This window comes from Rasamsonia byssochlamydoides (genome assembly GCF_041956645.1).
Source record: "Rasamsonia byssochlamydoides strain NRRL 3658 unplaced genomic scaffold VTN77scaffold_1, whole genome shotgun sequence".
Lineage (NCBI taxonomy): Eukaryota > Fungi > Ascomycota > Eurotiomycetes > Eurotiales > Trichocomaceae > Rasamsonia > Rasamsonia byssochlamydoides.
Genome location: NW_027192384.1, coordinates 1 through 13,126, shown reverse-complemented (window position 1 = coordinate 13,126; position 13,126 = coordinate 1). Strand labels below are relative to the sequence as shown.

General features: G+C 52.0%; 2 protein-coding genes across 2 annotated transcripts; one reads left to right on the top strand and one right to left on the bottom strand.

Annotated features, from left to right (window-relative positions):
- Nucleotides 1–4,785, bottom strand: VTN77DRAFT_2 (uncharacterized protein; the record flags this gene model as incomplete). The annotated part of the gene is made up of 4 exons (XM_069417791.1): nt 1–3,616; nt 3,673–3,955; nt 4,015–4,414; nt 4,531–4,785. 4 exons carry the CDS (start codon nt 4,783–4,785, stop codon nt 1–3), a joined length of 4,554 nt encoding a protein of 1,517 aa, XP_069282366.1.
- Nucleotides 4,786–7,670: 2,885 nt separating this feature from the next.
- VTN77DRAFT_1 (uncharacterized protein) lies at nt 7,671–12,221 on the top strand (the record flags this gene model as incomplete). Its single annotated transcript, XM_069416682.1, has 6 exons — nt 7,671–8,087; nt 8,150–10,876; nt 10,929–11,179; nt 11,230–11,563; nt 11,623–11,960; nt 12,032–12,221. The coding sequence occupies 6 exons, from the start codon at nt 7,671–7,673 to the stop codon at nt 12,219–12,221; spliced, it is 4,257 nt and encodes a 1,418-aa protein (XP_069282365.1).
- Nucleotides 12,222–13,126: the final 905 nt, after the last annotated feature.

The window sequence follows — 13,126 nt, the reverse complement described above, 5'->3', positions numbered from 1 at the left end:
TTATATCATATTCTCATCGTGTCCCGAATTAGCATTACCAACGGGGTTCAACGCCTTCTTCTGGTCGGATGCACCAATCGTCGGGCTGCTTGCTCTGGCCTCTTCCTCCTCCAATCTACGTCTCCAGTTGGTGAGGCTTTCACTCAGACCACCACCGTCAGAACTTTCCTTGGTTGGGGTCCGATCGAGGTCGAAATTGCTGCTCAACCGGTAATTGCGATTGGTGCTCTCCCAATGACTGCGAAGCGCATCGAGTTCATTGGCAAGAGAATCCAAGGCCAGAGAGCCACGGTTATTGAGGAATGAGTCGTCCTGCGAGATGGTGCTGTCCGCTCGAGGGCGGCCACCGAGTCCGATTGTCACCGTTGACGCAGAACTGTGACGCGATATTCCATTTGCACCTTGTCCATGCTGCGATTGGCGACGATAGTTGACTACGGAAGCCTCAACTTGATCGAGGAGCATGGTCACTTTCTGCTCGGCATCCAGTGCCCGGGTCTCCAGCAGGGAATTCTCCCGCTTCAGTTGTTCTAGCTCAGCACGGCTCCTATCAGCGGCAGCAACGAACTCTTGTTTTGCCGTCTCATACTCAGACCGAGATTGATCGCGTTCCTTCTGAGCGGCGGCCAGCTCCTCCCTGAGCTGCGCAATCTGGCTCTCCAGATTGACAGTGGACGCTCTCATATTATCCTGCAGCTCGGAAAGCGACTTCTTAAGAGCAGACCGCTCTGATTCCCATTCAGCTGGTGGTGCCGACCCTTGGCTAGAGTGTTCAGCGTTCTTCTGGGCATTCTCCAGTTCACTTTGCAGTTTAGCCGTCTGGGCTTTATATTTGGCCAACTCGTCCTTCATACGTTTCAACATCTTCTCCGTTCCTTTCACATAATGCACGGCGGACTGGTAATCGTTCTCAAGCTGCTCCAACTTCTCTCGGTAGGCGCGGTCTGCTTCCTGCTCGCGAGACTCAAATGCAGCCTTCGTTTCCTCGTGGGCCTTCAGGCTAGCTTGGAGCTGCTGTTCTAGATCGCGAAGACGATTCTGTTCAGGAGTTCCGAAGCGAGAACCAGGTGAATCGAGCAACGGTGATCGTCTGCTTTCTGACACGTTGATTCCCCGCTCAACCAGAAGATCTTTAAGTGCACCGTGCTGAATGGCCAGAGCACTGGTCTCGCGTTGCTGATTCTCAAGCTGAGCTTTGAGTTCCTTATTCTCTGTCGCCAGCGCCTGGCTTTCTTTGATTGCTGCCTGTAGCTGTCTGCGAAGCTGGAGACCTTCCCTGCTAACTTGCTCCTGGTATGCTTCTAGACCCGCAATGCGTTCTTCCGCACGTCTCAGCTTGTCGGCCGCCTCATCAGCGGCCGTCTGGTTGGCCTTGGCAAGCTTGTTGGCTTTGTCGACTTGAGCTTGCAAAGCGACAACGCGCTGGTCCACGATAGACCGCATAGAACTGTCGGAATCAAACGACGATGCCCGATCAAGACCCGACAGAAACGCAAGTTTATGACTTTCAGCTTCGCGGGCATGGCTCTCCGCAAGTTCTTCGGCATCTTTCAACCGACGAGTGGCGGTTTCAAGCTCCGCCGTTCGTTCTTCGTATTCTGCTCTTAATTGAAGTAGTTTCCTCTCAAGCCCTTCCCGACGTTCCCGTTCTTCCTCGAGGTGCTTCTCCAACAGCGCAGCTTTCGCCGACGAAGCGGCGACGGCTTCGCGGAGGGATCCTAGGTTACCGCCGTGCTCCTTGAGACGCGCAGAGGCCTCGTCCAATTTATGGATCAACTCTTCTTTATCAAGGCTGACCTGTTTGAGATTGGCCTCCGCTTCTGATCGAAGTGCAGACTCCTCCCTGACAGTTGCTTTGAGTTGGTGAAGTTCGGCTCGTAGGCTCTCCAATTCCAAAGGGTTGTTCTGCATCTCCAGCTCGGCCAATCGCTTCCTCGTTGCTTCGTTGGTCTCCTCAGCCAGTTCTCGAGCGCGCTTTTCCTGGTCGAGGTCGGTAGAAATCACCTCCAACTTCGCCTTAAGCTCTGCCTGCGAAGCCAAGGCCATCGCCAACCTCCGACTCAAGTCCGCGACTCGCTCAGAGTCACGCTCATCTCCGTCACGAGGCCCGTCCAGTTGGGGAGAGCCTCGCTGGCTGCCCCCATGAGCAGCGAGCTTCGCGCGGGCATATGCTGCCTCGCTGAGAGCCGCATCTCGTTGATGTTCCACCTCGGCAACTCTCTTGGAGGCAATGGCCGCCTGGCGGTCCACAGTCGCTTGCATCTTCGCGAGTTCAGCTCTCATGGCAAGGAAGGCTTCAATCAAAGGTCGATCCTCGTCTGCAAAGGCCTCGGTGGCACGTTCATCCAGTGCCGGGCTGCTCGAAGGATTTGGAACGTATCCCGCCTTTCGAGCTAAAGCTAGCTCCGAGGCATACCACGCATTTCGATTCTTAGCCGCTTCAAGTTCCTTGATCAAGGCTTCATGGTGAGCGGTAAGTTTGGGAGAACGGGGCTCGTCCCCCAGATTTCGAGAGTTGCGGTAGCTCCGGGAGTCCACTGAGCCATCCAGGCTGAGTTGCCTCCCATGGACCGACTCATCCGTACTATCCATGGAGGTCCTCTGCCGGTGCTTCTGCAGAGATCGCTGGCGTGTCAGACCGCTCATCAGAGGAGCTGCTTCGCCAGCCTCCATCGCCTTGGCAGCTAGTTTGGACGGCTGTTGAGTGGGAGTCCGGCGACCCACAGGACTCTGTTCGGTAGCAGGTCTGGACTCTTTGGGGGAATCCTTGGGTGGTGGTGATTGTATGTCTCTCTCGGCCGCGACTTGTCGTATCGTGTCCACCGGGGAGCCCACACCGCGCTCCGTTTTGGGAGGAGTTTTGCTCCTCGAGCCTCCCGGAGGCGGACCATTGTTGCGAGAGGCTGGTGTTGGGGCTTGTCCAGGAGGCGGCGGCCCAGAGGGGGCCTGAGATATCGAGGCTCGCGGGAGCCTTGACCCTGGCGCACCTTGACCTGGCGCACCTTGACCGGGCGCACCTTGACCGGGGGCGTAGTCGGCCGGCGGCCGGCCACCTTGGTAGGCCGTCATGCTTTCGCGAGAGGGACCCGGGCCTCGTCGCGCTTGATCGACCGGCGGATGTTGAGCTTCCCGCGACGATCGACCGGTCGGCGGAGCGGATCTCTCCCCGCTCATCTTCCGCGCCGGAACCCTCTCCCCATTCTGGGATGTCTGCCCTGACTCGTTCGGATAGCGAATTTTAGCGGTGTCGAGGATATAGACCATACTGAGCTCTGCCGGATCCCTGGGCGCTGAGCTTGGCTCGCCGGCCATGACGATAATTTGTTTTCCAAAAGCGGTCATACTATGTCCTGATCGTGGGGAAGGAGCAGGGCCCATGTTATGGAAAGAATACCACCGTCTCGTTGTGATGCGGAATGCAGCCAGATCTCCCAGGTCCATGCCCTCGTCGGTACGACCGCCAAAGATGTACATAACATCACCAACAAGAGCAGCAGCGTGTCCCTCCCGAGGCGAGGGGATAAAGCCAGTGCAATCGAGCTGAGTCCAAGAGTTGGTTCGCGGATCGTACGACCAAACGTCATTAAACCATTGCACCCCGTTTGTACCTCCGAATCTGAGACAACATCAGTACATGGGAACAGGCAACGCAGCGGGTCTTGCAAGGCGTACAAATAGAGCTTGTCATTGAAACTGACGATGGTATGGTTGGTTCGTGCAGCAGGTACCTGACCAACTGGAGGGCCTCCCTCGTGGCTGTTTCGGATCAGGAATTCCCATCTGTTCGAGGGATTCTGGAGATTGTTGAGGTCGAATGCAATTAAGTCATTGAAGAAATAGCCTTCCACCTGGCCTCCAAAGATATAGATCTTGGAACCAAGGATATTAAGAGTATGCCCGTATCGTCCAGCGGGACGAGGTCCCGGAGGAATGGCACGAGACCATTGTCGAGATGCTGTGAAGAGGCAGGTAATCAGCATAGAGTCTTGCACCTAAGAAAGAGGAGGCACCTACAAGTATTGAGCAAATATAAGGTGTCATCCAAGGTGTCATTGTCCTCGATCTTTGTGTCTCCACCGAACACGATGAAGGCATTTCCCACCAGAAGACTCGCATGGCCCACGCGGGGACCCGGGCCTTCGGACGTAGTAGAGATTGGGAAACACGAAAGATTCCCTCCGCTGCTCTCGATCATCCACAAGTCACCTTTTACCGTTGATCCGTCTATCAAACCGCCCATCATGTAAATATCGCCCTCCTTTGACGCGACCGCGTTGACAGCAGCACCATAGCGGGGGAACGGGTTCGCCTGCGGCGAGGGGAAGTTCAGACGTCGCTGTGACCATGGGTATAGGGAGGCGTTGGGATTCGTAGTCGGGGAGTTCCCATTCATGGATTGTTGCGCCCGTGGAGCCTTCACCATGGAGTTAGTCAGATCTCAATCGAAGCTTCCCTCGTAGTAAAGGGCCGAACGGATTCGACGGAGTATGGAAGTCAATGCCGTCACACACCCATGGATTCAGGACTAACCTGCGATTCTGATTCCGCCCTTTGTCGCATTCGGACCGGATCAGGGCTACTCGTACCGGTCACTGAACTCAAGGAGTTGTTGACGCTACTACTGGGTGTAGGAGACTGGACGGCGCCGCCATCTCGCTGTCTTTCGCCATTGATAGGGGCTGGCGGTTTTTCAGATATTGTTCCCTCCGATGTATGGATATTTCTTGAGGCTGGCGGTAGCCCGGCACCCTGCTGGTTCTTTTTCGACTTGAATAGAAAGGCCATCGTAGAAGAGAGGTCGTGGATAGTCGTGACAGGTGTGGAACGTGAATTTCGCTGAAATTCTCAACCAACTAATAAACTCAAAACAGGCCCAGCTCTGGTTTTCGGTCCCAATCCTGATCCAAACCCTACCACACGGTGCGACAGCCGGTCAGTCTAACACAGAGTCACACAGCCGGGGCTGTCGAGAGAAGCATCGAATATTATTATCCAAGAGGGCGTAAGGGGGTACGAGAACGAGGACGATGGCCGGACCCAGCTGTCGTTGGCAATGCCGCAATGCTCACGGGGACAACGGTGGCAGTTTGTTACCGATGCTCGTTGTCCTGAGCAGCCTCACAAAGCTCGATCGCAATCCCCGGGGAGCATGAGTCGCTGCCAGAGGAAAGGACCGCTGAAGCGGAAAGAAGAATTATCCCAAGTTGAAATTGAAAAAGTGTACTCCGTAGCAGCAGGACAGGTAGAGGCTCGGGGATGAGCAGTGCGCTCCGGTCGTTGTGCCGGCGTTTCACACTACTTTGCAGGCGGACTTGTCTGTCTAGGGGCAGGCGGGCAGGAGCCAGGGGCCTCCAACTCCACGGCGCGCTAATAATACGGAGTAAAGAGAGAGTCTGTCTCAGCCTGCTCCGTCGACCACCACGAGCAGCATCCGCCGATCGGTCAATGTCTTGCAGCCCTACGGGGGAAATCATAAGTCCTCTACGACGCGGGAGCGAAGGGTTGCTGAGGCCAGAGGCATTGACCTGCCTGGGATGCTGGTGCATACTGCATGGCTCCCTTGGTCTGCCCTGTGACCTGTCGACTTGCTCTCCGCGGTGGCTGGTGTGATCGAACAGCCGCACATTCCAAACGGACACCCCACCAGCCTCCCGGAAATGCTCTGGAAACTGTAGAGATAAGGATCTCTCGCGTGGTTATCCTCGACTCTCCAGAGTACATTTCTCTACATTTTTAATGCAACATCCTTTGCGGGCAGATATCTTTCTTGACAGGTTGCTATTGTAGATAGCATAACAAAGGACACAGGTGTAGTTTGACTAAGTTAGTGTTGCTTTCCCCCCACTGCTACCACTCTTCCTCTCGAAGCCTCCCCTTTTTGCTCGACTTCAAAGAGGTCCATGTCACTTGCATGCCTGCCACAACGTCCAAGCCTTCGACCTGCAGGCCGCATGGTTCCTGAGGCCTGGAGCACAATGTCAATAGGCGATATTAATTAAATATAAATATATTAATGGATGGAGACGCGCCGATGGGAAGAGAGCGGGGACCAACCCAGGGGAGCGTGGACAATTTTGCTAAACACCCTCGTGCTGTCGTCGAGGTCCAATCAGGGTTGGCGTGGTTGGACATGACGGTTAGAGCCAAGGAAATCGTCGCAAAAGTCGCCCAAGTCATGGACCAGTGGGTGCGCGCTTGCGAGGGATCGCTGCTCCGCATCCTCGAAATGGCTCTGCTTTCCCTGAAAAGGGGGGAAAGCGGGCCTATCAGACACGGGCCCTGCGAGGATCTTGGAGGACGCTTTGATCCTTCCGCCAGCAGTCCAGCACCATAATTAACCGCCCCTGTTTTCCATGATGCCCCAATGCAGACTCCACTAGGATAGAGTATCAAATAATAACAAGCCACAACAAATAACAACTCATCCCTCCTGTAACTACTAACGAGAACAATAATAGATGCACATCAGAGCTTGTATCAATACCGATTTTTTGAATTTTTTTTTAATCTTCACAGATCCAGGGTGCTAACACAGCATGAAGAAGTCCTCTTTGATGGTAATTTCCATTTCCCAGTCCACGCATTGAACGTTTCTTTGGGCCCTTGCAGGGTGGGCATCTTACACTCGAGGTAACCCAGTGGATCTGCAAGATTGTAACCCATTGGTTCAAGATGCTCTTCTCTACTTCGTACTCCGTACTTCGCATCATCAAGCCTTCCACAAGGTTGTGGCTGTTCGCCACAGGCCATATCGTTCGTTATCTTTGGAGATGAACTGGAGCTCATTCTAAGAGACCATAGACAGAAAGAAACAGCCAGTTGAGGTTCAGGGACAGGCAATGACCACCTTGAGACGCGAGGCCATTGATAAGCTCGAGATTTCCGAAGCCTGCCTTCATCACTGAATCTCTGTCATCTACTGTACTGTAGTGTAGTGAACTATATACACGGTGGTCATTGTACTGACAACGGAAGACGTTTTCATGAAGAATCTAAAAGTAGAATATTTCAAAGAAGGAAAATGGAAAAGAAAGGGAAATAGACTACTCTCGAATGAATGGCCGATCAAGAAGAGCGAATACGAAGTTCCATAGCTTCTGCCTTCCATCTCGAAGAGCACGCGACTAAATATTTAATATTTAAATCAAGCGGGATGGCTGCAAGCGGAAGGTGCGAGCGGAAGCGCTTCGGTCGTACAATGTTCCGAAGGTGCCCAGGCGTGCCAAGGCCCAAGAGCCTCACAGCGACGTTCACGATTATTTGCACTCGCACCGAGCTCGTGGGCAAAACTCCAGAAGCCTCGAGCAGTTGACCTCTCAAGTGGGTCTATGAGCTACAGCGGACAGAATCCCTTTGCATCTTTTGGCTGCCTCTGATCGTGGTTCGACGCTGCCGTTGGGTTGCTGGAATAGGCGGTCACTGACGGGTCCCGCGCCGTGTATCGATAATAGGCTTGCGATCACTGCGCGGCAAGAACATGGTCAGTCAGGTGAGGATGGAGCCTTACCACGAAAAAAATGCAAGAAATGCTGTTCTGGTGCTAAGAATATCTTGTGTAGGGCACCTCCGAGTATTCTTGGCTTTGTCGATTTTCCAGTTGATCAGTTGTTGTCCCGAATAATCTCTTGCGCCATGAGCAACTATCCGTCATGAGAGATCCAAATCTGAACATGGAACAAAACCATCCAGGGCAGGTGCAGGAAGCCATCGTGCCGACAACCGAACCTCGAAGAGTCCGCGTAACATTCGGCCCTGGGGCAGACACGGACATCCCTCCTCGCGATGAGTCCCCCAGACCGGCGACAGCACATCACCGATCTTTTACGAGCGTGGAACCGCAGAGACCGGATTTGACTCCCGCACCAGCAAGGCCAAGCAGCTCGGCGGAGAATGCGACAGCTGCAGATGGACCGACGGATCGACCTTCGGCTGGACGACCGTCCACAGCTCTGCAACGCGCGAGGAGCGACTACGGACCAAGAACAGGGGTCGACAGATCAGCGTCAGGAGACGACGATGATTTTGCAATGAGGCATGGATGGCAGGAGGAGTACACATCTAGCGAGTACTTGAAGATCTTACATTCGGTGAGTTCAGTTTGCAGTTCGTCCTGTGTGTCGTGCTGATACCGGAAGCTTACCCTTCGTAGAATTTCTACATGTACTTCACCGAAAAACGCCATGAGACGAGCGGTATCCCCAAGGATCCGGATGGAAGCTGGCCGAACCAGGACTGGCGCATGAGAGATCGTCTGAAGACTGTCTCGGCTGCATTGGCCATTTGCCTCAATATCGGAGTCGATCCTCCGGATGTTGTCAAGACGAACCCCACAGCGAAGCTGGAATGCTGGGTAGATCCGACAGCCACCACCGGTGGTGGTCAAAACAAGATAATGGAGCAGATTGGAAAGAAGCTGCAGGAGCAATACGAGACCCTCAGCTTGAGGACAAGATACAAGCAGTATTTGGATCCCTCAGTGGATGAAACGAAGAAATTTTGCATCTCGCTTCGTCGAAATGCCAAGGATGAAAGAGTGCTGTTCCACTATAACGGTCACGGAGTGCCGCTGCCGACCCCATCCGGCGAGATCTGGGTATTCAATAAGAACTACACTCAGTACATCCCGGTGTCGCTATACGATTTGCAGACGTGGCTTGCGGGACCTAGCCTGTTCGTCTTTGACGTTTCTCATGCCGGCAATATTGTGCACAACTTCCACACGTTTGTCGAAAAGCACGAAAAGGAGAACATGGAAGCAAAGAAACGAGATCCAAACGCCCCCGTGCAGAATTACGGGGACTGCATTTTGCTGGCGGCTTGTCAAAAGAATGAGACGCTTCCGACCAATCCCGACTTACCGGCTGATCTCTTCACTTGCTGTCTAACTACTCCCATTGAAATCGCTCTTCGATACTTTATCCTGCAAAATCCCCTGGAGATGAACATCTCCATTGATGAGTTTAGGATCCCGGGGCGACTTCAGGATCGAAGAAGTCCCCTTGGGGAGCTCAACTGGATCTTCACCGCAATTACTGACACGATCGCCTGGAATACCCTTCCACGTCCTTTGTTCAAGAAGCTCTTCCGACAGGACCTTATGGTTGCGGCCCTGTTTAGGAATTTCCTGCTCTCCGAACGGATAATGCGTACATATCAGTGTCACCCCATGTCTTCGCCTGAGCTGCCCGAAACTCACAATCATCCGCTTTGGCAAAGTTGGGATCTAGCTATCGAGATGGTCCTGAATCAGCTCCCGGCTCTGATTGATCATGAGGAGGGACGCAGGCATTATGAATATCAGCATTCCACCTTCTTCGCCGAGCAATTAACCGCGTTCGAGGTTTATCTCTCGTCTGGTCCCACGGAGAAGAACCCTCCGGATCAGCTGCCGATCGTTCTGCAAGTGCTTCTAAGTCAAGCACATCGATTGCGAGCTTTGATTCTTCTAAGCAAGTTTCTCGATCTTGGCCCCTGGGCGGTCCATCTGGCTCTTAGCATTGGGATCTTCCCCTATGTGGTCAAACTGTTGCAGTCAGCGGCGCAGGAGCTCAAGCCAGTGATGGTCTTCATTTGGGCAAGGATAATGGCAGTGGACCACACCGTGCAGAATGATCTCTTGAAGGACAACGGTATCCATTACTTCATCACGATCTTGAATCCTTCGTCACCTATCCCTGTTGGGAATGCCAGTGAACATCGAGCGATGTGCGCATTTATCGTCTCCATATTCTGCAAGAATTACCCGCAAGGCCAGAACGTTTGCCTTTCTCCGGAGCTTTTCGACTCTTGTTTGAAGCATCTGACAGATGTAGAGAATCCTCTGCTTCGGCAATGGTCTTGTCTCTGCTTGAGCATGCTCTGGCTGGATTTCCCTGATGCGAAATGGATGGGTATCCGCTGCGCTGCTCCGCAAAGACTTTGCGAGCTCAACTTCGATCCAGTCCCTGAAGTACGAGCTGCTATGCTGCATGCCTTGACGAATTTTCTTGGCATCCCGGACCTGACGGACCAAGTTGCTCAGATTGAGGAGTCCATCGCTATGGCAATCTTGCCGATGGCAGCTGACGGCAGTGTGCTAGTGAGGAAGGAGCTTCTGGTATTTTTCTCGACCTTCGTGAAACGTTACCAGAACAAGTTTCTGGTCGCAGCATATGAGGAACTAGTAGAGGAGAAACACATGCTTCTCCATAAACTCCAGGATGAGACATCGCATCCTCTTCCTCTTAACGGGGGGGCCATACAAAACGGCGTCGATGATTCTCACGGCGAGTTTCAATCTTTGTCTCGCAATACCACTTTTGGGACGATTTGGAAACAATTGCTCATTCTTTCCGTGGACCCGCACCCGGACATAGCCCAGGATGGCAGCACAATTGTTGACTATATCCATTATGCACTTTTGCAATCTCCGATGGCTAGTCTGACTATGAAAATTAGAGATGAAATCATGGAGATCACCAACCGTCTCAACTCATCGAAATCACAGGCTGCAGAACCGTCCGAAGCAAAAGCATCACGTCCGGGAACCCCTCCGTCGCAGCCTCCGCCAAAGCAAGAAGGGTACTTCTCGTTGAGCATGAAGAGAACAGCTAGTGTCGCAGCTTCGCTCAAGAACCTGGCTTTTGGTGGTTCTGCGCCGGCTGAGCAGAGACCACCGTCTCCGAAGACATCACCCGTCAAAGGCAGGATGCCCATGACCCCTCGAGGACGAGCTCCGCCGGAATGGACTAGACCTCCAGAGGTGAACGACCAGGTGGCTCCTGCAGCAACGTATCATCAAGCGCCTACTCCAACGTCACGAGGATTTGAACCCAGGGATCCACTTGCACCTCCTGTTATACCCCTGAAGAGCAGGTTCCTTGACTGGTCCACCGAGGTGAGTGTTTTCCTGCCTTTGATTCGGAAGTTTTTCACTGACCCGTATGTAGTATTTCCGAGAACCTCAGATGAAGCCCAATGAGCCCGATGAGCCTGGCAGCGCTGACTATAACGAGCGTCTCTGGCGACGGAGCCGAAACGAAAGGATTATCGCAGAAACACAGCCGTTGAAGGAGAAAGCCGGCAGCAGTCGATGGATCCATTCGACGGCATTGTTGACGAATGACAGCCAGCCCATGAAGTTGTGCTTCCATCAATTCGAGGACCACCTCGCAGTTGCAGATGACAGAGACACTATTTCGTAAGTCTGGAACGAGACGATCAATAGCAGTCCACTAATTCCACGACTAGAATATGGGATTGGCAGCGAAACATTCGCCTCAACCGCTTTTCGAATGGCAACCCACCTGGTTCAAAGATAAATGAGATTCGGTTCATCAATGAAGATGATCAAGCGCTGTTGATGACGGGTTCATCAGATGGCGTTCTGAAAGTCTTCAGAAATTACGAATCCAAAAAGGATGTGGAAATTGTCACTGCTTTCCGCGCTTTGCCAGAACTCATCCCGAGCAACAGAAACGCAGGCCTGGTTTTTGATTGGCAACAGGGACAAGGAAAGGCTTTGGTGGCCGGCGACGTGAAGGTGATCAGAGTGTGGAACGCGGCTACCGAAGTTTGCACGACTGTAGGAGCTCCCACCCTGCCATTGTTGTGGGCTGCTTGTTATTAACTCTTATTTTGCAGGACATATCGGCCCGTTCAGGGTCGTGCATCACTTCTCTGACATCGGATCAAGTTGCTGGAAACATCTTCGTTGCCGGATTCGGAGATGGGGCAGTGCGTGTTTTCGACCAGCGCCTCAAGCCTACGACGGCCATGGTCAAGGTCTGGCGTGAGCACAAGCAGTGGATCACCAACGTGCACATGCAGCGTGGCGGCGTGAGAGAGTTGATCTCCGGAAGCCGGAACGGTGAGATTCGACTGTGGGATCTCCGAATGAATGATTCTATCAACACGATCTACGCAACGAAAGATACGCTACGCACGTTAAGTGTCCACGAACATGCACCTGTCTTCACAATGTAAGCTTTTTTTGTTTCTTTCTTACTTACTTTATTTTTGTTTTTGTTTTCCATACTAACTTGATTCAAAGTGGTACAAACCGTCACGAGGTCAAGACCTTCAACGTTGACGGGACCTTCCTTTCAAACTACGAACCGTACTCGAGCTTCCTCCATCACAACCGCTCGTCCCCTATTTCGAGCACGGCATTTCACCCTCACCGGACTCTTATGGCGTGTTCGGCCTTGCATGATAACCATATCAACCTAGTAACTTGCTAGCCGAGATGCCTTTATCTTATTCCCGAGAATACCGCATAAACCAGACCACCAGTGCTTGACGCTTTGCAATGCAGTTGCAGACCATGACCCTTCCAAGCAAATCTTCGTTCATCCATCCATTTCAATTCTTCATGATCACGTTTTCGTACGATATCACTTTTTTTTCGGCGTTGAGGAATTACTTGGGCAGCAAATTAACTATATTGGAGGTTTTGCCATGTTTGGTCTCTTCATACGTTTCTATTTCATTGTTCTGATGTCCCTCCGTATCATTGTCACGCGTGTCATCTTTACCCCTTCCTTTCCTGCTTCTCCCTATCAACATACATGCACAAGCATACATACACATGCATGCATGCACAACGTCTTCATACAGGCCAGCCTTTTAATGCACCGTACAGTCCAGACAGAGTATATGAACACTCAATGTACATATGTACATGGTAAATTATTAAGATTTTAATTATGGTAAAGTAAGTAACCTCATTTAGTATAATCAAAGAATATCCATGGAGATTATATATTTTTAGCAATGCACTGTCCCTGCCATCGTGCTTTATTCCCGTCTGAAGAAAGAATATGATATGCTTGGTATATATATAATTATAACAGTAACTAATAGTAGAAGCAAATGCCGTCAAAGTCCTGAATTCAAGATGCTCGCTCATATTATTAGCAGACCTAACGACCTAACTAACTGCTCAGAAGAACATGTCAGCCTTCTGGGAGCTTTCCTGCAGCTACTACCCGCGACAAGAACGAAGGACAGTTCGGTGATGGAAAGCTACCGAATATGGAGGTTTTTTGGCTTATATTTTAAAAAGCCCTTATGATTCTGTTCTTCCTCCATCTTTCTTAATTTATTTTCTAATAAGACCATGTTGATTTTTTTTTGGTGGTTGGGG